Source organism: Mercenaria mercenaria, chromosome 10 (genome assembly GCF_021730395.1).
Source record: "Mercenaria mercenaria strain notata chromosome 10, MADL_Memer_1, whole genome shotgun sequence".
In the NCBI taxonomy this organism is placed as follows: Eukaryota; Metazoa; Mollusca; class Bivalvia; order Venerida; family Veneridae; genus Mercenaria; species Mercenaria mercenaria.
Window position 1 is genome coordinate 69,281,037 of NC_069370.1, and position 23,390 is coordinate 69,304,426.

The 23,390-nt window shown below is 36.4% G+C and overlaps 1 protein-coding gene across 5 annotated transcripts in view; it reads left to right on the forward strand.

Annotated features, from left to right (window-relative positions):
- The window catches only part of LOC123561348 (tetratricopeptide repeat protein 21B-like), a 102,912-nt gene extending 79,754 nt beyond the window's left edge, over positions 1-23,158 (forward strand). For 3 of the 5 annotated variants that reach the window (XM_053553289.1, XM_053553290.1, XM_053553292.1), the window contains 12 exons: positions 5,428-5,509; positions 6,044-6,194; positions 7,087-7,248; positions 8,872-8,944; positions 9,364-9,489; positions 11,631-11,648; positions 15,410-15,526; positions 15,746-15,799; positions 16,767-16,823; positions 20,321-20,441; positions 21,017-21,084; positions 22,159-23,158. In XM_053553289.1, the coding sequence (XP_053409264.1) occupies positions 5,428-5,509; positions 6,044-6,194; positions 7,087-7,248; positions 8,872-8,944; positions 9,364-9,489; positions 11,631-11,648; positions 15,410-15,526; positions 15,746-15,799; positions 16,767-16,823; positions 20,321-20,441; positions 21,017-21,084; positions 22,159-22,236 (1,107 nt within the window). In that variant the 3' untranslated portion in view covers positions 22,237-23,158. The remainder of the gene's footprint in view (positions 1-5,427; positions 5,510-6,043; positions 6,195-7,086; positions 7,249-8,871; positions 8,945-9,363; positions 9,490-11,630; positions 11,649-15,409; positions 15,527-15,745; positions 15,800-16,766; positions 16,824-20,320; positions 20,442-21,016; positions 21,085-22,158) is intronic. The other 2 variants (XM_053553291.1, XM_053553293.1) reach the window with 1 other exon arrangement.
- The last annotated feature ends 232 nt before the right edge of the window (positions 23,159-23,390 follow it).

Sequence of the window (23,390 nt, forward strand, 5' to 3'; positions counted from 1 at the left end):
TATGTCAAAATCACATGTACTTAACTGTACAGTGCAATGTTTGTTTGTTTGTTGTTCTTTTTTCGGGGGGTGCGGGGGGGGGGGGGGGGTGGGCAGAAGAAGAAGATCTTATGCCATTTTTAAACAGTATTTCATCTAAGTTGGACAGTCAGTTTCCTGGATTTCATACAAGTATCTGCTACGCTCGCTCGGTTCACAAATCCCCTTACAGGTCGTATGAAGTCTAGGAAACTGACTGCCCAACTTAAATGAAATACTGTTTAAAAATGGCATAAGATCTTCCCCCACCCGCCCGAAACCCCGAAAAAAACAACAACAAACAAACATTGCACTGTACAGTGAAGTACATGTGATTTTGACATACTGTCTAAAAACATAAACGTGTTAACATTTATTTATATGATTAATAATTAATTAACTCGGGAAATTTTTAATGTTTGTTAATTTTGTCATATTATTTCTATTACTGAGTCCGTTTCACAAAGTATACTTCTGACGAAGTTTAAACTAAGAAGAAAGATGTTTCATGAAAAAAAGGTCCCTATTGGATATTCAGATAAATCGCAGGAACAGTGTGAAATTAAATGGACAAATTTTAAGATATTCTTATGTAAAACTGATCCAGAATCTATATTTGTAACAGGGCAAACTTATGAACTGATAGTCTTATCAACCTTTTACAATGCACGTACTCGTGTTTCGTTAAACGGCTTCACATTGAGCTGCATGGTATCATATTTTGTTGGATGATTTCATATTACAGTGCATCGCAACAAGTTTTTCAATGCATCGTTCCATGTTTAGATAGATGGAATGAAGTTTCGTATTAAATGGTTTCAAAATACAATTTGCTGAATGCAAATTTATTGGACGGGATGGAGTTTTAGACTAGGCGGCGTTGAAATGCACTGCACTGACTGACTTGTTTATGAATGGATTGTATATTTACTAATTTTGGCGGTAATTGCTGCCCATACATGTATACACAGCAGTCCACACAGAATCCTTCTGCAGGCACATATTTTGATAAATGTTTGTCACATTCCTCGCAGTGCATTTCTTTTATTTCATCGGAATCTTGAGTCTGAGAGGCACTAAAATTCATCCCCTTAGATGCCATTTTTTTTTCTCAATGTTTTGTGCAATTTATTTTAAATAATTTTAATCTCCCAGAGATAAATTTAATTAACACATTAATTTATCTAAAGCGTCATCACAGAGGTTGATATTTAAGGTGACAGATAGTCATATGATAATCCAAAGTCTGTTTTATGTACACAAATTTTCAATATCAGCATTAATGTTATTATCTAATTGGACCAGTGGTTTAGTGGTATCACACATAACTGTCAGTCCAGAAGTCTAGGTTCAAATTCAGAGCTGGGCTCTGGAAATTTCTGAGATGCTCTTGAGTGTTTTCCACCTAGTTGAGAGTTCAGTACTGATTCTACTAGGAAATATAGTTGTCCATACAATTGTTGTGCCCCAAAAATGTTTGGGCATGGGGGTTACTTAGAGTTGCCTCAATCTTCGATCCGTTTGTCAGTCTGAAATCGTGTTGTGTAGATCTCAAAAAGTATTTGACCAAGAGTCATCAAAGTTTTGCACCTGGTGTTTAAATTATGATTTGACCCAGCCAGACCTTTATAGCCAATGTCTTAGGCAAAATAAAATTATGCATAAGAAGGGCCTCAGTTTTTATATGCCTGCCTCAGAAAGAGTGGTATGTATTATGTGAACACCCATGGCGGGTTGCGTCCAAAAGAATGTCCGCTTTCTAATTCAAACAGTTTTCACCAAAGATCTTCACCAAACTTGCTGACAGTTTTTGTGGTCATAATATCTGGGTCAAGTTTGATAATCACCCAAATCGCCCAAGGCACTCTTAGTTTATGTCCCTTGAATTACTCAAAAACTGCCAGTTTAGCCTTGTCCACCTTAAGTCAAACCGTTTTCATCCGATCTTCACCAAACCTGGTGACAATGTTTTTGGGCATAATGTCTAGGCCAAGTTCGATAACCACCCAAATCAACCCAGGCACTCTTGGATTATGGCCTTAGAATTTACGTAAGTGGATGTTTAGACGGGCGTATTTTGTGACAGGCTGGCACTCTTTTTGTCACATGTATCTCTACAGTATTTATTAACCAGGTTTTCAATGAAAACCTGAGTAATATTAGATTGGGATATGTCGTTGGTCGGGCGGGTTGGCGGATGGGCGGCATCAAACTGGTGTTTCCGGTCAATAACTTTTGTTTCGGTAAAGATATTTGAATAAACTTGGTATGTATGTAGATTATATCAAGACAAAGGCTGGGATTGATTTTGGGGTTTCTGGGGTCAAGGTCAAGGTCATTGTTACTTAAAATAGAAAAAGGGTTTCCGGTCAATAACTTAACTTAGGAATGAGCTATCATGATGAAACTTGGTGTATAGAAAACTTATATAAAGTTGTAGCTTGGGGATTGATTTTGGGATTTCTGGGATCAAGGTCAAGGTCATTGTTACTAAAAATAGGGTTAGGGTTAGGTTAGGGTTAGGGTTTAGGGTTAGGGTTAGGGTTGTGCTTTAAAGTGGTGCACTGTGATTCAGTATACTTTTTTATTCTTATGAAAAGTGTTGAAAACCTGGTTTCGTGGCATTGCCGCGTTTCTTGTTTATTTTATATACAGGTACAAAATTGTAAAAAAGTTACTTGATTTTGCTTATAGTAGAAATTGAATGTTATTTCAAAGTCTCTAAAATTTTCATATAGACTAATGAAAATGTCACCTGTAAAGTATGTTGTGCTATATGAAAGACCCTAGTATATAGATATTCATTGACCTATTTTATGTCCTATGTTTATTTCTAAATAAATAAAATAGAGAACTTTTAACATATGTACATGTATTAGAGAATTGCCCCAAAATCACATTGACCTTGTAAAAGTTATAATATTTACTTAACTGGGCTTGGTTTGGATGTAAGTGCTTATAGTTGCGCCTTTTTAGCTCATCTGATTTTTTGAAAAAAAATGATGAGTTATTGTCATCACTTGATCGGTGTCGGCATCGGCGTTGCCTGGTTAAGTTTTATGTTTAGGTCAGCTTTTCTCCTAAACTATCAAAGCTATTGCTTTGAAACTTGGAACACTTGTTCACCATCATAAGCTGACCCTGTATCGCAAGAAACATAACTCCATCCTGCTTTTTGCAAGATTTATGGCCCCTTTTGGACTTAGAAAATATCAGATTTCTTGGTTAAGTTTTATGTTTAGGTCAACTTTTCTCCTAAACTATCAAAGCTATTGCTTTGAAACTTGCAACGCTTGTTCACCATCATAAGCTGACCCTGTACATCAAGAAACATAACTCCATCCTGCTTTTTGCAAGAATTATTGCCCCTTTTGGACTTAGAAAATCAGTTTTCTTGGTTAAGTTTTATGTTTAGGTCAGCTTTTCTCCTAAACTATCAAAGCTATTGCTTTAAAACTTGCAACACTTTTTCACCATCATAAGCTGACCCTGTACATCAAGAAACATAACTCCATCCTGCTTTTTGCAAGATTTATGGCCCCTTTTGGACTTAGAAAATATCAGATTTCTTGGTTAAGTTTTATGTTTAGGTCAACTTTTTCTCTTAAACTATCAAAGCTATTGCTTTGAAACTTGCAACACTTGTTCACCATCACAAGCTGACCCTGTACAGCAAGCAACGTAAGTCCATCCTGCTTTTTGCAATAAGTATTGCCCCTTTTGGACTTAGAAAATCATTTTCTTGGTTGAGTATTATGTTTAAGTCAACTTTTCTCATAAACTATCAAAGCTATTGCTTCAAAACTTGCAACAGTTTTTCACCATCATAAGCGGATGCTGTACATCAAGAAACATAACTCTGTCCTGCTGTTTGCAAGAATGATGGCCCTTTTTAGACTTAGAAAATCATGGGTAGGACAATATTTCTATTATACAAAAAAATCAGATGAGCGTCAGCACCCGCAAGGCGGTACTCTTGTTTATAGCTGCACTGATACTGATAACTGCTCTGCTGCTGATAGCTACTTCTATGCTTATACTGCTCCCTTGCTGATAGCTGCTTCCTTGCAGATAGCTACTCTGCTGCTGATAGCTGCTTTCTTGCTAATAGCTGCTCTGCTGCTGATAGCTACTCTCTTGCTGATCACTGCTTCCTTGTCGATAGCTACTCTGCTGCTTATAGTTACTCCCTTGCTGATAGCTACTCTGCTGCTTATAGTTACTCCCTTGCTGATAGCTACTCTGCTGCTTATAGTTATTCCCTTGCTGATAGCTGCTCTGCTGCTTATAGTTACTCCCTTGCTGATAGCTACTCCCTTGCTGATAGCTGCTCTGCTGCTTAAAGTTACTCCCTTGCTGATAGCTACTCCCTTGCTGATAGTTACCCCCTTGCTGATAGCCGCTTCCTTGCTGATAGCTGCTCTGCTGCTTATAGTCACTCCCTTGCTGATAGTTGCTCCCTTGCTGATAGCTGCTTCCTTGCTGATAGCTGCTCTGCTGCTTATAGTTACTCCCTTGCTGATAGCTGCTCTGCTGCTTGTAGTTACTCCCTTGCTGATAGCTACTGCCTTGCTGATAGTTACTCCCTTGCTGATAGTTGTTCCCTTGCTGATAGCTGCTCTGCTGCTTATAGTTACTCCCTTGCTGATAGCTACTCCCTTGCTGATAATTGCTTCCTTGCTGATAGCTACTTCCTTGCTGATAGCTGCTCTGCTGCTTATAGTTACTCCCTTGCTGATAGCTACTCCCTTGCTGATGGTTGCTCCCTTGCTGATAACTGCTTCCTTGCTGATAGCTGCTCTGTTGCTGATAGCTTCTCCCTCACTGATAGCTGCTCTGTTGTTGATATCTGCTCCATTGCTGATAGCATAGCTGCTCCCTTGCTGATAGCAGCTTCACTGTGAAGTTGCTTCTTTGCTGATAGCTGCTTCCTTGCTTCTCCCTTGCTGAAAGCTGCTCTGCTGTTGATAGCTTCTCCCTCACTGACAGCTGCTCTTTTGCTGATATCTGCTCCATTGCTGATAGCTGTTCCCTAGCTGATAGCTGCTTCACTGTTGATAGCTGCTCCTTTGCTGATAGTTGTTCCACTGCTGATAGCTACTCCTTTGCTGTTAATAGCTGCTTCCTTGCTGATAGCTGCTCCCTTTGTAATAGTTGCTCCACTGCTAAAGCTTGCTTCCTTCATTTCATTAATTCACACCTAAATAATCGTTATGTATTATTAGTTGTAACAAAATTAAGCTGTTAGCAAATTGGTAGAGATTAACCTTGACCATATGTAGCACCAGAATGGAACTGCTGCTTGCCAGTGATTTATCATCATAAGTGTTTTGTAAATAGTTGCCAATATCAACATAACTTTCTACAAACAAGACCATTTAGACCCGAATTGTTTCATTATGCTTACAGATGTTGGCAGATTTGATGTTCAGGAAGAATGAGTATGACTCGGCCATGTTCCATTTCCAACAGTTACTTCAATATAAAGCTGGTAAGATATTTTTGAGAGTTGACAGATACATGTCTGGAGAAAGAAATACACAATATATAATAATTATTTTATCGTGAAAAAAATCTTGAGACAGTTCAAAAAATGCTACTTTACAGAGCTATTGTCTTTCTTTGTACTTTCAATAAACAATCATTTTTTGAGAGATGAGTGCAATACTCCTAAGACAGATTTCATTTAAAGTCCATAATTTGCACTTTACTCAGAATAGAAAATACCCAAGGTATCAATGAAATGGATTAACAGTTCAGGGGCTTTAAATTTCATTTTTACCATTTTAAAATCAAGTTATTTTTATTCTTTTAAATTTTGAAAATTTCGGTACATGCTTTATCATATATATAGGCAGATTGGTGGTTTAACATATATGTCCAACTTTTAAGGTCTCACGTCTGGTAACAAATATAGCTGAAGAAAATTATTTTTTTTACAAATTGTACATACATATATTCAAATTATTTGTGAAACTGCTTAATCAAAATGTGATTAGTCCTTATTTCATTTTATCTATTTTAGATAATTATGAGGCCTTATCAAGACTGGTAGATCTGATGAGACGAGCTGGAAAGTTGGAGGAAGTACCCAAGTTTTTAGATTTAGCAGAAAATGCGTCTCCCAGGGCTAAAGTAGAGGCAGGATTTAACTACTGCAAGGGTCTATTTGAATGGTAAATATAATTTATGTAACATTTTTGAACTTTAACAAATCAGAATTAAATTATTTACTTATCACAGATGTATTTTGAAAGTGTTTGTTGAGTGGTGTTGTTGCTCCAGTTCAGTACCATTTTTGTTTACTCATTACAAAAGAATGACAAATAATCCTTTATTTTATGTCAGTATTTTTGTGAAGTCTTGCAGTTTTTTATGCTCCTGAAGGTGTCCATGCGTGTGTTTGGTAAATTCTTGTCAGATCCCTAGCTCCAAGGTCAAGGTCACACTTAGAGGTCAAAGGTTATCATGGTCTGTTTCGTATCCGGTCCATAATTCTGCCATCCATGAAGAGATATTCAAATAACTGGGCAGAAATGTTTACCATAATGAGACGACGTGTCATGCACAAGACCCAGACCCCAAGCTACAAGGTCAAGGTCACACTTAGAAGTCAAACGTGTTTCTTGTCTGGCCCATCACTCTGCCATCTTTCTAAAGGATTTGAAAATAATTTGACACAAATGTTAACCATATTGAGAAGGTGTGTCACGCTTATGACCTGGGCCTCTTAGGTCAAGGTCACGAAATTATGTGTGAATTTTTTTTGCGCATACAACTGTAGCATTCTTGGGCACGCTTTGGGGGCATTTGTTACCAGTAGTGACAGCTCTTGTTGTAAACAGTACAACATAGAATATATATAAGAAGTTATAAGTGTAAATGGTAAAATGATCATAAATGCTGTTATACATCTGCTAGATAGATTAAAATTTCATAAACATATGATTGTTTACACTGACATGAAGAATTGAAATATCTGTAGAACTTTAAAAAGCACAATTAAGATATCTTTGAGTATATTTTATGTGTCACAATGTAAGTACAGGACCTCTTTGTTACATTTAGGTACACAGGCAACCCCACCTCAGCTCTCAAGTTGTTTAACATGGCCAGGAAGGACTCTGACTGGGGCAATCTTGCCACATACAACATGGTGGAGATATGTTTGAACCCCGATAGTGACACCATAGGAGGAGAGGCATTTGAGAGTGTGGAGGGAGAAACTAGGTATGTTACACAGGATCCAGATTCATGAACTACAGTACAACCTCTCCAAAGCGACCCTCTGTTAAGCAAAAACCTCTGTATAACAACATCATCAAAATTTCCCTAAGCTGAAATAAACTATCAAATTTACCTTTCCAGAACAATAACCTCTACATAACAGTCAATAAGGGTGTTGCTCTACAGAGGTTGCACTGTACTGTCAAGCCAACTTTTGTGAAAAACTGAAATTATTTCTGTGAATTCAAGCAAATTGAAAATTTAGCTTTTAAAAGTCTGATTTTGTTTTTAGCTCACCTGAGCACGAAAGGTGAGCTTTTTTGATAGCCCTGTGTCCGTCGTCGTCTGTCCGTCAGTCGTCCGTCCATCCGTCGTCAACAGTTTGACTTTTAACACTCTAGAGGTCACAATTTTGGCCCAATCTTGATGAAACTTGGTCAGAATGTTACCCTCGATAAAATCTTGGGCGAGTTCAATATTTGGTCATCTGGGGTCAAAAACTAGGTCACGAGGTCAAATCATAGGAAAAGCTTGTTAACACTCTAGAGGTCACATTTTTTGCCCAATCTTAATGAAATTTGGTCAGAATGTTACCCTCAATAAAATCTTGGACGCATTCGATATTGGGTCATCTGGGGTCAAAAACTAGGTCACGAGGTCAAATCAAAGGAAAAGCTTGTTAACACTGTAGAGGCCACATTTATGGCTGTATCTTCATGAATCTTGGTCAGAATGTTAATCTTTATGGTCTCAAGGTTCAGGTTGAATCTGGGTCATGAAGGATCAAAAACTAGGTCACCAGGTCAAATCAAAGGAAAAGCTAGTTAATACTGTAGAGGCCACATTTATGACCATATCTTAATGAAACTTGGTCAGAATGTTAATCTTAATGATCTATAGGTCAAGTTCAAATCTGGGTCAGGTGGGTCAAAAACTAGGTCACTAGGTCAAGTCAAAGGAAAATCTTGTTAACACTCTAGAGGCCACATATATGACTGTATCTTCATGAAACTTAGTCAGAATGTTAATCTTGATGATCTTTAGGTCAAGTTCGAATCTGGGTCATTTGGGTTTCAAAAACTAGGTCACGGGGTCAAATCAAAGGAAAAGCTAGTTACCATTTTAGAGGCCACATTTATGACCATATCTTAATGAAACTTGGTAAGAATGTTTATCTTGATGATCTTTAGATCAAGTTTAAATCTAGGTCAGGTGGGGTCAAAAACTAGGTCACTAGATCAAATCAAAGGAAAAGCTTGTAAACACTCTAGAGGCCACATTTATGACTGTATCTTCATGAAACTTAGTCAGAATGTTAAACTTGATGATCTTTAGGTCAAGTTCGAGTCTGGGTCATGTCTGGTCAAAACCTAGGTCATGGGGTCAAATCAAAGGAATAGCTAGTTAACACTTTAGAGGCCACATTTATGACCAAATCTTAATGAAACTTGGTCAGAATGTTTATCTTGATGATCTTTAGGTCAGTAGGTCAGGTGAGCGATACAGGGCCTTCATGCCCTCTTGTTGTGCTATGACAGTTTAATATGTATCAGTTCATCCTTTCATTTAAGTGACACCATTTTGGAAGTCATACTCTACTTGTCATATTGTTCTGTTTATTTCCAGCACAACCAGTGAGAGTAGAGAGAAAGCAGATAGTGAGCAGATGGCTGTACGAACTGCAGAGAAATTACTTAAGGTAAACCTGCCATAGTTTTTAAAAAGTGTCTGGAAGCTAATAAATATAGAATTATTGAAAGCTATGTTTCTTTACCATATATTTTAGATTCATTGTAAAGGCAGCTTTTAGTTTGTCTAAACCATTCACAGGTTTTCTACCTGGTAAAACACTGAAAAGGCAGCATCTTAGAAAATGCTGTTTTAGCTCAAACCTATTGCCTCCAGGTTAAGTGACCAACACCTTATCCACTAGACCAGCACCTTATCCACTACAGTACAACTGCCCTTCCAAGTTTGAAATAAAGTTTGAGGTTTTAAAAATACCAAAAAAAAATGTTCTGTAAAGTCATTGAAAGTAATAGCTACTTAACACTTAGCGGCTGACATTTACGCACTTAAACATACTGAGATACTGAAACAAGCTTACTATATTTGTAGGAATTGAAACCTAAACCTGGAGAGCAGAGACCCAAGTACTTGGAAAACATGGCATTGATAGCTACCAAACAGAAGGGCAATGTGGAAAAAGCCCTCAATAACTTCATGGAAATGGCATCCGATGAGGTATGCAAAAATTCTATGATTGTCCGTCTTTTTTCATGTTACACAATAAACATTTATGGACTTAGAAAAAAATGATCAGCAAATGTGCTTAAGAAATAGACACATATTTGTTTAGACAAGTTATTGCTTCAGTTCCTTATAGGCTAGGTTTTTAGCTCACCTGTCACGAAGTGACAAGGTGAGCTATTGTGACCGCTTGATGTCCGTTGTCCGTCGTGCGTCGTCCGTCAACAATTTGTAAAAAAATCTTCTTCTTGAAAACCACTGGGCAGAATTACACCAAACTTCACAGGAATGATCCTTGGGTGGCCCCCTTTCAAAATTATTCAAAGAATTGAATTCCATGGAGCACTCTTGTTGCCATGGCAACCGAAAGGAAAAACTTTAAAAATCTACTTCTCAAGAACCAGAAGCCCTAGAGCTAAGATATGTGGTGTGAAGCATTGCCTAGTGGACCTCTACCAAATTTTTTCAAATCATGACCCCGGGGTCAAAATTGACTCCACCCCAGGGGTCACTTGATTTTACATAGGAAAATCTTAAAAAACCTTCTTCTCAAAAAGCAGAAGCCCTAGAGCTTAGATATTTGACCTGTAGCATTGCCTAGTGGATCTCTACTAAAGTTGTTCAAATCATGACCTCCGGGTCAAAATTGACCCCGCCCCAGGGGTCACTTGATTTTACATATGAAAATCTTCAAAAACTTTCTAAAAATAAACCAGAAGGCCTAGAGCTTAGATATTTGACATGTAGCATTGCCTAGTGAACCTCTACAAAATTTGTTTAAATCGTGACCCCCAGGGTCAAAATTGACCCCGCCCCAGGGGTCACTTGATTTTACATAGGAAAATCTTAAAAAATCTTCTTCTAAAAAACCAGAAGCCCTAGAGCTTAGATATATGGTGTGAAGCATTGCCTAGAGGACCTCTACCAAGTTTGTTCAAATCATGACCCCGGGGTCAAAATTGACCCCGCCCCAGGGGTTACTTGATTTTACATAGGAAAATCTTAAAAAATCTTCTTCTCAAAAAGCATAAGCCCTGGAGCTTAGATATTTGACCTGTAGCATTGCCTAGTGGACCTCTACTTAAGTTGTTCAAATCATGACCCTGGGGTCAAAATTGACCCTTCCCCAGGGGTCACTTGATTTTACATATGAAAATCTTCAAAAAAAATTCTAAAAATAAATAAGAAGGCCTAGAGCTTAGATATTTCACATGTAGCATTGCCTAGTGGACCTCTACAAAATTTGTTTAAATCATGACCCTCGGGGTCAAAATTGGCCCCGCCACCGGGGTCACTTGATTTTACATAGGAAAATCTTAAAAAATCTTCTTCTCAAAAACCAGAAGCCCTAGAGCTTAGATATTTGACATGTAGCATTGCCTAGTGGACTTCTACAAAATTTGTTCAAATCATGACCCCCGGGGTCAGATTGGCTCAGCCCCATTGGGTTACTTGATTGTACATAGAAAAATCTTTAAAATTTTCTATAAAAAAAAAAACACAGAAGGCCTAGAGCTTAGATATTTGACATGTAGTATTGCCTAGTGGAACTCTACAAAATTTGTTCAAATCTTGACCCCCCAGGGTCAAATTGACCCAGCCCCAGGGTTACTTGATCTTGCATAGGGAAATCTTCATAAATTTGCTAAAAATAAACCAGAAGGCCTACATCTTAAAGCTTTAGCTAAGAAATTTGTTCAAGCAAGCAACTCTACTCAGGTGAGCGATATAGGGCCCTCTTGTTTCAAAAGTGATTTGGGCTTTTTCTTGATGTGGCAGCTTGTGTCCAAATTTATATCAATGTTATTATGATTTTGTTTTGTGGTTTATTAATGTTGTATTTCTTTTTTAACATTTTTCCCAATTTTAAAAAAGTAATTGTTACGAATTATTTAATGTATTCTTTGGTGTTTTATTTGGTATTTCTTTTCACATTTCTCCAAGCTTTAAAGCAAATTAATATATCTCTGCAATGTTTGCAGTTGCTTAAAAGTGGTTTATTATTTTATGTGGTAGATTTCATTTCACATATTTAAGCTGTTCACGTATTTCTTTCTATCTTTTTGCTAAGTTTTACTTTATTCCTGTACTCTGATTTTTTTTACACAAACTATTTTTGACCACACATCTTTCAGCGAGAGAAAAAGACAAAGGTAGCCATTATTTGTTTCGTTTTATGTTTATATGTCCCTAAGCATGCATGTTCTTATATTATTATTTAAAAACAAGTTAGATTTAATTTTTTAAAGTCTGTTTGTGTTGTTGTTCTGTTCGGATTTAGTGTATGATTGTTTAATAAAATGGAATGTTTTAAACATAAAAATTAATTGACTGTGTTGGCAATCTTGTTACATTTACATGTTCTTTCAATTTCATGGATTAAGAATTTAATTGATTTAAGGAAAAATATTGTTTTCTATATATGATGAATTGAAATAACATCAAGCCAGTAAAATGGCAAGAAAGTCCGTTTAAATGTTACAATGAAAACAAAATAGCTGTGATTTCAGTTAAAATATTCTTTAAGTTTTCCCAAATATAATAACAAATTGTACATGTATAGTAGTACTCACATACCTGTTGCATGTAAAATAATGGATCTTGATTTAAATCAAACTGTATATTAATGAAACAACCAAAATGTTTAAGAGGTGATTGATTTTGGAGAAAATGTCTACTTATATGAACATTTAACTATAAAAATGTAAATAAATTATTCTTAAAGCTTTCCTACTTCCCTGTTTTATGTATAGTTTATAACATCTTATCACCTTTTGATTTGTTACGTACGACAGGAAAAAAAATGAAGGAGTAAAAAAAATGTTCACATTTAAGGAATTAATTTATTGAGGCCAATGTATAAAATAATTAATTCACATGTCGTGTCAAGTAAGTGTATGCATGTTGTAATACCACATTATTGCCTCTCTTTTTAGGTCACCTGAGCAATGCTCAGGTGAGTTTTTCTGATCGCTCGATGTCCGGCGTCTGTCTGTCGTCTGTCGTCCGTCAGCATTTAGCTTGTGTATGCGATAGAGGCTGTATTTTTCAACTGATCTTCATGAAATATGGTCAGAATGATTACCTTGATGAAATCTAGGCAGAGTTTGAAAATGGGTCATCTGGGGTCAAAAACTAGGTCACTAGGTCAAATCAAGGAAAAACTTTGTGTATGCGATAGGGGCTGTATTTTTCAATTGATCTTCATGAATTGTGGTCAGAATGATTACCTTGATGAAGTCTAGGCCGAGTTCGAAAATGGGTCATCTGGGGTCAAAAACTAGGTCACTAGGTCAAATCAAGAAAAAACCTTGTGTATGCGATAGGGGCTGTATTTTTCAATTAATCTTCATGAATTTTAGTCAGAATGATTACCTTGATGAAATCTAGGCCGAGTTCGAAAATGGGTCATCTGGGGTCAAAAACTAGGTCACTAGGTCAAATCAAAGAAAAACCTTGTGTATGCAATAGAGGCTGTATTTTTCAACTGATCTTCATGAAATTTAGCCAGAATGTTAACCTTGATAAAATCTAGGCCGAGTTTGAAAATGGGTCATCTGGGGTCAAAAACTAGGTCACTAGGTCAAATCGAAGAAAAACATTGTATATGCAATAGAGGCTGTATTTTTCAATTGATCTTCATGAAATTTGGTCAGAGTGATTGCCTTGATAAAATCTAGGTCGAGTTTGAATATGGGTTATCTGAGGTCAAAAACTAGGTCACTAGGTCAAATTAAAGAAAAAACTTGTGTATGAAATAGAGACTGTATTTCTCAATTGATTTTTATGAAATTTGGTCAGGATGTTTGCCTTGATGAAATCTAGGTCGAGTTCGAAAATGGGTCATCTAGGTTCAAAAACTAGGTCACTAGGTCAAATTAAAGAAAAATCTTGTGTATGCAATAGAGACTGTATTTTTCAATTTTTTTTATGAAATTTGGTCAGGATGATTGCCTTAATGAAATCTAGGTTGAGTTTGAATATGGGTGATCTGAGGTCAAAAACTAGGACACTTGGTCAAATCAAAGAAAAAACTTGTGTATGTGATAGAGGCTGTATTTTGCAATTGATCTTCATGAATTTTGGTCAGAATGATTACCTTGATAAAATCTAGGTCGAGTTTGAACATGGGTCATCTTGGGTCAAAAACTAGGTCACTAGGTTATATCTAAGAAAACACTTGTTTAATCTCAAAAGACCAAGTTTTTGGTCCAGTCTTAATGAAAATTGATCAGAATATTTGTTTCCATGAAATCACTAGGTTAAACATGTTTAACACTGTTATGGTGTGTTTCTTAGGTGAGCGACCTAGGGCCATCTTGGCCCTCTTGTTTCTTCTATTTAGCTGCAAATCCATGTATTTCCCAAACTTTATTATTTTGACTTTTGTGTAATATATAAGACTATACATTCTGTGTTTTTAGCTTGACTATTCAAAGAATATTCTAGCTATTCTACTCACCCTGGTGTCGGCGTCACACCTTGGTTAAGTTTTTGCATGCAAGTACATACAGCCATCAATTAAAGGCATATAGCTTTGAAACTTATTTTTTCTTTTTCTAGGTCAATTACCAACCTCTTTGGGTCAAGTCCCATAACTCTGACATGTATTTTGAGCAAATTATGCCCCCTTTTGGACTAAGAAAATTTTGGTTAAAGTTTTACATGCAAGTTACTATCTCCAAAACAAAGTTTTGCGTGCAAGTGCATACAGCTATTTCTAAAAGGCATATAGATTTGAAACTTATTTTTTTCTTTTTTTAGATCAATTACCAACCTCACTGGGTCAAGACCCATAACTCTGACATGTATTTTGAGCAGATTATGCCCCCTTTTAGACTTAAAAAATTTTGGTTGAAGTTTTACATGCAAGTTACTATCTCCAAAACTAATGCAGATATTGATTTGAAACTTCACATGTGTCTTCGGGGTTATAAAACTAGTTGATAGCAGCAAGTCCCATAATGCTGACCTTCATTTTGGCCAAATTATGCCCCCTTTTGGACTTAGCAAATTCTGGTTAAAGTTTTGCGTGCAAGTACATACAGCTATTATTAAAAGGCATATAGATTTGAAACTTATTTTTTTCTTTTTCTAGATCAATTACTAACCTCACTGGATCAAGTCCCATAACTCTGGCATGTATTTTGGGCAAATTATACCCCCTTTTGGACTTTGAAAATTCTGGTTAAAGTTTTACATGCAAGTTTCTATCTCCAAAACTAATGCAGATATTGAATTGAAACTTCACATGTGCCTTCAAGGTTATAAAACTAGTTGATAGCAGCAAGTCCCATAACTCAGTCTTATATGCATTTTGGTCAAACTATTCACCCTTTTGAACTTAAAACTCTTGATATTTAACCTTTTTGGGTAATATTTTCCTGCTTCTGGGACAATATTTCGAATAGTCGAGCTTGGCTGTCTTATGGACAGCTCTTGTTATTGACAGTTGTTGCATATAATGGAAATACATTTGTATTTACATTTGCCTAAATTTAACTTTTCCTACAAAAGGTTCTTGAATGTAAAGGATAATTGTCTTAACGCTAAGTAATATTTGAGTAAAATCTACTTTTTATGCAACATTTTTTATGCAGCATTTTCCTTAAATTTGAGTGTAGATTGAAATGTGATGTTATAACAAGCATGGTGTATGCTTCATTCTGTGTTTGTTTGCATTGAGTTTGTATTTGTGTTGTATTTGTGTTTAAAATATTAAGTTAGATAATCATGTACCAATTATGAAAAGCTGTTTTCTTATTTTTTGCAATTTTTGAAATATGGTGATTACTTGTATTTAGGATATTTTCTGGCTGAGTATCATTGCTTGTCTCTTCATTGCCTTTAAGCTGTAAGCAGAAAAGTACTTTTTGTATGTTCTCACTGTCAACCTTTTTTTCACTGGTTCCAGGCTCGGGAGAATGTCAGTGCTCTGTATGGAATGGCAGCTGCTTACATGGTTCTGAAACAGACACCAAGAGCTAGGAACCAGCTGAAGAGAGTTGCCAAAAGTAATTGGACAATGCAGGTAAGATATTTGTTAGGTTGCAACACATTGTTTCAGGTTATATGGTGTTATTATTTTATTAGAATAAAATTCAATATCATGTTAAGAAAACCTGTGTTGTGTTTTAAAAGAATACCTTACTAACTAGTAAGATAGTTATTAGTTCCGATAAATATTTTTAATAAAAATCACATGAACACCCATTCATGGAAATGAAGTAAAGTTCGTTTATTTTTTCAGGATGCTGAAGATCTGGAGAAATCTTGGTTGTTGTTGGCAGATATTTATATACAGGTAAAACAAGTTACAATTAACACTGCAGTGTGTCTTGTTTCCTTAGTTTCAACACAGATTTTCACTTGCCTGTAGATTCAAGCTTTGCTTCGTTTCATGTCAGGAAGGAGCCTAGCTATTCAACATAAGGTCAGTGGCTTTACCTAGTGCACAGACTGGCAACCTTGGGTCTTTATCTATCATTTAAAGTGAGAAAAAAAAATCTTGAAAATCTCACTTTCAGTGCAAAGAAGATTTCATCAAAATGATGGTGGATATGTTACAGGTAACTCCACTATTCTGTCTCACACCATGGGGCCAACCATATGCTGGCTGGTACTGGTACAGAATCCAGCAACACTGGTTTCATTAACTGCCAGCTGTAACATATTAAACTGAAATTCTTATGAAAAATGACACTAAATCAGATCTTCTTGTTACGCCCTACACAGTCAGACCTGCAGCCTCAAGGAGACTTACGGTTTGTGGCAGATCCTTAATGCCTTCATACAGTTTTTGGTGGATCCAGGTATCTTCAAAACAAATGAATCGGTAGATAACAAAGCACCTTTAAAGGAAGCAGGTGCTTTATATGTAGTTATCATCTCTCCCTCATTTTAAAGCTTAAAGAAGTTTAAATGAATTCATTTAAGTACACTCTTTAAAAGGTTAAGTAACTTAACAGCATTTCTGGTATATTCCAAGAAAACTAAAAGTGAAAATTGGGAGAATATGTCTTTTGGCGTTTTTCTTCTACTGTTTGTCAGAAACGGGGTTGTAAAGCTTCTTGAAAGAAAAGAGGGTAAAATGAAATGGTTAGAAGAGGCTTTTGGGCAGAAATGGCAGAAGAAGCAAGCTTAGAAAAAAGATATGTCATTAGCTATTTTGAACAGTTGTAGCATTTCGTAATAACATATACCAGTAAGCAGAACAAAACAATTTGGTACTATTAAATAAAATAAATGTCATCATATGTTTGTTTTTTCAGTCTGGTAAATATGACATGGCTACAGAGTTACTGAAGAGAGTTCTGCAGCATAATAAGGTATACATAATCCTGTAAAATTAGTAACAGTTTATACAGATAGCTGAATCTAGATTATATAAGTCATGTTAACTTTTTTCTTCCAATTTCTTTGTCTGTGGACAAGTAGTGACTCATGCCTTTGCAGCTTGTCAGGAATAACAGTGGAAATACACTACAGTGAAACACTGCTCACACAAGCACTTGTAGCTCAAGCACCAAGGCTGCTTTTGCAACTGGCCAGGAGTAACGGCGGAAATTCACTGTAGTGAAATACTGCTCATACAAGCACTCATGGCTCAAGCACCAAGGCTAGCACGACCATTTCTTTTGTTTCTCAGTCATTTTCCTTGTCTATGTCTGGATAACTTAAATATTTTACTGATTAGCCTGTGACATTGAGCAATCAGTGTTTAAGTGTATAACTTTATGGCCATTAGTTTTGACCTGTGTTATAAAGTAGAAGGATTTTTGAACCATGTACTAATATACTTTCTAATTTTGGAGAGCCAGTAATTCTCCTGTGGTTATTACAAGTTCCTTAATTGGTTTATTATGTCTCTCCCCCCCCCCCCCCCTGGGGGAGACATATTGTTTTTGCCCTGTCCGTCCAACCGTCCGTACATCACACTTCATTTCGAGCAATAACTGGAGAACCATTTGACCTAGAACCTTCAACTTTCATAGGGTTGTAGGGCTGCTGGAATGGACGACCCCTATTGTTTTTGGGGTCACTCCGTCAAAGGTCAAGGTCACAGGGGCCTGAACATAGAAAACCATTTCCGATCAATAACTAGAGAACCACTTGACACAGAATGTTGACACTTCATAGGATAATTGGTCATGAAGAGTAGATGACCCCTATTGATTTGGGGTCACTGCGTCAAAGGTCAAGGTCACAAGGGCCTGAACATTGAAAACCATTTCCGATCAACAACTAGAGAACCACTTGACCCAGAATGTTGAAACTATATAGGATGATTGGTCATGAAGAGTAGATGACCCCTATTGATTTTGGGGTCACTCTGTTAAAGGTCAAGGTCACAGGGGCCTGAACATTGAAAACCATTTCCGGTCGGTAACTTGAGAACCACTTAACCCAGAATGTTGAAACTTAATAGGATGATTGGTCATGCAGATTAGATGACCCCTAACCATTTTGGGGTCACTCTGTTAAAGGTCATGGTCACAGGGGCCCAAACATTGAAAACCATTTCCGGTCTGTAACTAGAGAACCACTTGACCCAGACTGATGAAACTTCATAGGATGATTGGTCATGCAGAGTAGATGACCCCTAACGATTTTGGGGTCACTCTGTTAAAGGTCAAGGTCACAGGGGCCTGAACATGGAAAACCATTTCCAATCAATAACTTAAGAACCTGTCAACCCAGAATGTTGAAACTTCATAGGATGATTGTTCATGCAGAGTTTAAATGACCCTATTGTTTTTGGGGTCACTCTGGTTAAAAGTCAAGGGGCCAGGGGGGCCCGAACATTGATAACCAGTTCCGATCAATAACTTGAGAACCACTTGAACCACAATGTTGGAACTTCATAGGATGATTGAACATGCAGAGTAGATGACCCCTATAGATTTTGGGGTCAGTCTATTAAAGATCAAGGTCACAGTGGCCTGTTCATGTAAAATCATTTTTTTGGAAATAACTTGAGAACCACTTGACCTACAATGTTGAAACTTAATAGGATGATTGGACATGCAGAGTAGATGACCCCTATTTATTTTGAGGTCACTTGATCAAAGGTCAAGGTCACATGAGCCTAAACAGTGACTTGAGAACCACTAGGCCAAAAGTGTTGAAATTTAGTGGGATGACTGGACATGCCAAGAAGATGATCCCTATTGCAGCCAACCATCAGTGTCTCTTTGACTTTCGCTCCTGACTCCTATTGACTTCTTGCCTATAGGACTTTGCATTGGGGGAGACATGCGCTTTTTTACAAAAGCATTTTCTAGTTTAAATGTGTGTTGGATCTATGCACTCTGATAGAGCTTTGACTTTTGCTGCATCTAGCATAAAAGAAATTATCGTTGTAGATGCTGATTTTCATTTCAGTCTTGTTGTAAATGGTGTAGATATCAATGATTTATCAATGAAATGCTGATTTTTAGCTCGACTATTCGAAGAATAGTCTAGCTATTCTACTCACCCTGGCATTGGCGTCGGCGTCACACCTTAGTTAAGTTTTTGCATGCAAGTACATACAGCTATCATTTAAAGGCATATAGCTTTGAAACTTATTTATTCTTTTTCTAGGTCAATTACCAACCTCACTGGGTCAAGTTCCATAACTCTAACATGTATTTTGAGCAAATTATGCCCCTTTTTGGACTTAGAAATTCTGGTTAAAGTTTTACATGCAAGTTACTATCTCCAAAACTAATGCAGATATTGAATTGAAACTTCACATGTGTCTTCGGGGTTATAAAACTAGTTGATAGCACCAAGTCCCATAACTCTGACCTTCATTTTGGCCAAATTATGCCCCCTTTTGGACTTAGAAAATTCTGGTTAAAGTTTTGCGTGCAAGTACATACAGCTATTACTAAAAGGCATATAGATTGAAACTTATTTTTTCTTTTTCTAGATCAATTACCTACCTCACTGGGTCAAGTCCCATAACTCTGACATGTATTTTGGCCAAATTATGCCCCCTTTTGGATTTAGAAAATTCTGGTTTAAAGTTTTGCATGCAAGTACATACAGCTTACTAAAAGGCATATAGATTTGAAACTTATTTTTTCTTTTTTAGATCAATTACCTACTTCACTGGGTCAAGTCCCATAACTCTGACATGTATTTTGGCCAAATTATGCCCCCTTTTGGACTTAGAAAATCCTGGTTAAAGTTTTACATGCAAGTTACTATCTCCTAAACTACTACAGGTATTGAATTGAAACTTAACATGTGTCTTCCGGGTTATAAAACTAGTTGATAGCACCAAGTCCCATAACTCTGACATGTATTTTGGGCAAATTATGCCACCTTTTGGACTTAGAAAATCCTGGTTAAAGTTTTGCGTGCAAGTACATACAGCTATCATTTAAAGGCATATAGCTTTGAAACTTATTTTTTTCTTTTTCTAGGTCAATTACCAACCTCACTGGGTCAAGTTCCATTACTCTTAACATGTATTTTGAGCAAATTATGCCCCCTTTTGGACTTAGAAAATTCTGGTTAAAGTTTTACATGCAAGTTACTATCCCCAAAACTAATGCAGATATTGAATTGAAACTTAACATGTTTTTGGGGTTATAAAACTAGTTGATAGCGTCAAGTCCCATAACTCTGATATGTATTTTGGTCAAATTATGTCCCCTTTTGAACTTAAAACTCTTTTGATATTTAACATTTTGGGTAATAATTTCCTGCTTCTGGGACAATATTTCGAATAGTCGAGCTTGGCTGTCTTATGGACAGCTCTTGTTATTTCAGTCATGCTGTAAAGGATGTAGATATCAATGATTTATCATTGAAATGCTGATTTTTATTTCAGTCATGCTGTAAAGGGTATGAATATCAAGGATTTATCATGGAAAAGGAACAGTCATATAAAGATGCTGCCATTAGTTATGAAAATGCTTGGAAATATGGAAACAAAAATAATCCTGTAATAGGTTAGTAGTGTGTAGTCCCTTGTATTATAAAGATTTCTGAGTAAGGTTTTCAATAAAGCAACATTCATATATACTGGCTGTTAATATTGATGAGGGGCTTCTGTAGCTGAGTTGAGGTTGCCGAGTGGTTGAGGTTGCCGAGTGGTTAAGGTTGCTGAGTGGTTGAGGTTGCTGACTTCGTCACATGCTCCTCACTGCTGTGGGTTTGAAACCTAGCTTGTGGTGTAGTAGAGTTCTTTATATGAGGAAACCATCCAGCTGGCTTATGGAAGGTAGATGGTTTTACCCATATGCCCGGTTTTGCCTGAAGCAGTGCTTGGAGGGGCACCTGAGATCTTCCTCCACCATATGACCAATAATTGTGTCAGTGTGACGATGAACCCAAATGAAACAAATATCTTTTATGAGTAATGCTGATCTGGAACGTAAATGTGATATTGTCAGAAAAAAAATTGGCTGACACAATATCCTACAGAGGTTTTTTATTTTTGTTTTTTCATTCAAGTAAAATGTACATACTGAGAAACGAAATTTTGCCTGTGAAGAAAAAATAACTGGCTTGTTCTGGTTTACAGGTTTCAAGTTAGCATTTAACTACCTCAAGGCAAAGAGAAACGTTGATGCCATTGATATATGTCACCATGTGAGTATATTATCAAGTGATAAAATTTATTTATTAAAAGGGACACTTGTAAATCGCCTTTGTGACTGAGAGGTAAAAGTCTTCGGCTTCAAGACACTTTTGCTTACTGCTCTGGGTTTGAAACCTATTAATCGATGTCATTCATGAGCGAAAACCGTCCTGTTGGTTCAGGGAAGGCTAATGGTTCTACTCATGTGCCTTTATTTGCAAGAGTGGTGCCTCATCCTGCACCATTAAATCTCGTAAGGTGCTATTTGACCTAATTGTGTCAGTATGACAATTGAAACAAAACATGAAATAGTGTACAGCTATTGTCATTGCCAACACACTGCATGAAGGTTAGGGTTATACTGGGTTACACAGAAGAACAATTATGCCTGATCAAATGTCCACAGAGACACCTTTGCTTTCCACTCATTCAAAAGTTGGGAGGTCACTCTATATGCTGAATTGTTGGTGTGACATAAAACTGAAGCAACAAGCAAGCACTATCTGAGCTACATAGAGAGGGAATTGAGCAAGCATTCAGTCTATATGTAACTTCATTTCTACAATATACTAAAAACAAAGATGCCCCATTACCACTAAACATTTATTTTAAAGCCATTTTAGGCCAGTTTGACACTGTTCAATATTTTTCAAGTTTTTGCTCCTGTTTTAAGATTATTTTTCTCATTTAGCAAAATTCAGACAGGAAGTTCTAAAAAAGTAGAAGTTTTGAAAGTATGCTTTATATTCTAGCAAAAGCACTCCTAGATTTGTCTGCAAGTCATCAAGTTTGTTTGATGTGTGGTATTATGATGTATGTAAGGAGTATGTGTGAATCTTACCATTGTTCCTGGATTCTGCACCAGTACTGACTTGTTTTCCACAAATAATTGTCTTTCCTCAACATGGGCTGCACATCAAACTTGCAACCCTGCCATTTATAGTCTTGTGATTACCTACTGAGTTAAATGAGTTGGCTCAAAGGTCAGTATGGAAGATTAAAATCACTAGTTCATCTCAGATAGTTTTAAAGTTCATTGCTGTACATTATTTATACAAGTTTATCATATTCAACTTAATTTACAGGTACTAGCCAGTCATCCGAACTATCCAAAAATCAAGAAGGAAATACTTGACAAAGCAAGACAAAGTCTGCGGGTGTGATGTGGCATTATACTGTAGTTGAACTGTACCAAACTGTGTCACAATAGTACAACATATCAGTAACTGGAACTAGAAAATCTCTAGAAAGCCTTTTGAATGTGATTAAACATTGCATATTTCTTGTGTTCATGAATTACATTTAATTCGAGAAAACAGACTGTGGCTTTTAGCCAGTCTGTGACTTGAAGAATATTATGATTAAACAAGCTATGACTTTGAATACACACTGAACATTTCATAGATCTGATTAATATTGTGCTGTTCTCATAATTTTGGATCAACAGGATTTTGTTGTTTCTCGTAGGCAAGTGCATCGTGAAAGATTTTGAAGCTTCTAGTTTTCAATCAGTAGGCATTCACTTTTCAGAGGGAAGCTTAACCCAAGTTCTTTACATTCCAGCTTTGTATATGAAGAAAAAAAGGAATTGATTTATTCATTTAGAAGAGGTTTGGTGGTAATAAATGATAAAATCACAAAAATGCATGGATATTAAAAATACAGTCAATAAAATGAGGTTTTGTGTTGAAGTTAGCAAGTATGAAAACATTCCGCTTAATTGATGTCTTGAAATGCTTATTAAATATACATTTTTTGTTGAAATTCTTTGAGGATGAATTCACAAATTAGAAAGCTGTTTGTCATCTTACAATTTCACCATGCTTCAAAAAAAACCAATTAGCATCAAGAACTGATCAAATGATGTGTCAGTTCCTGAAAGAATGTGCTACAAATTTATCTTGTCTGTTTGATTACATCTTAGGTTCTTGTTTTTCAATTATTATTTTATTTTTATTTTATACATTTTGCATATCATTCCATATAAATGACATATTTATTCCATCCATTTTATATGTTAATAATTCTTTATGAGTGAGGTATGTCAAGGTATATTTTTTTAACTGCAATAAAATTAAACATGTTTTCATGTTGTTATTTACTGTTTTCTTGCACCAAAACTGGGCCAATAGCAATTTTAACATTTAAAAGTACAAACTTAAACCACTGATTATGAAGAGGGATCACGAGTCTGCTCCTCCAATTGAAAATAAGGAGGTTGTGGGTTTGATCCCCAACCATGTAAGTAAGGACATGAAAAACTAGAAAATGCTTTTGTAAAAAAGCGCATGTCTCCCCCAATGCAAAGTCCTATAGG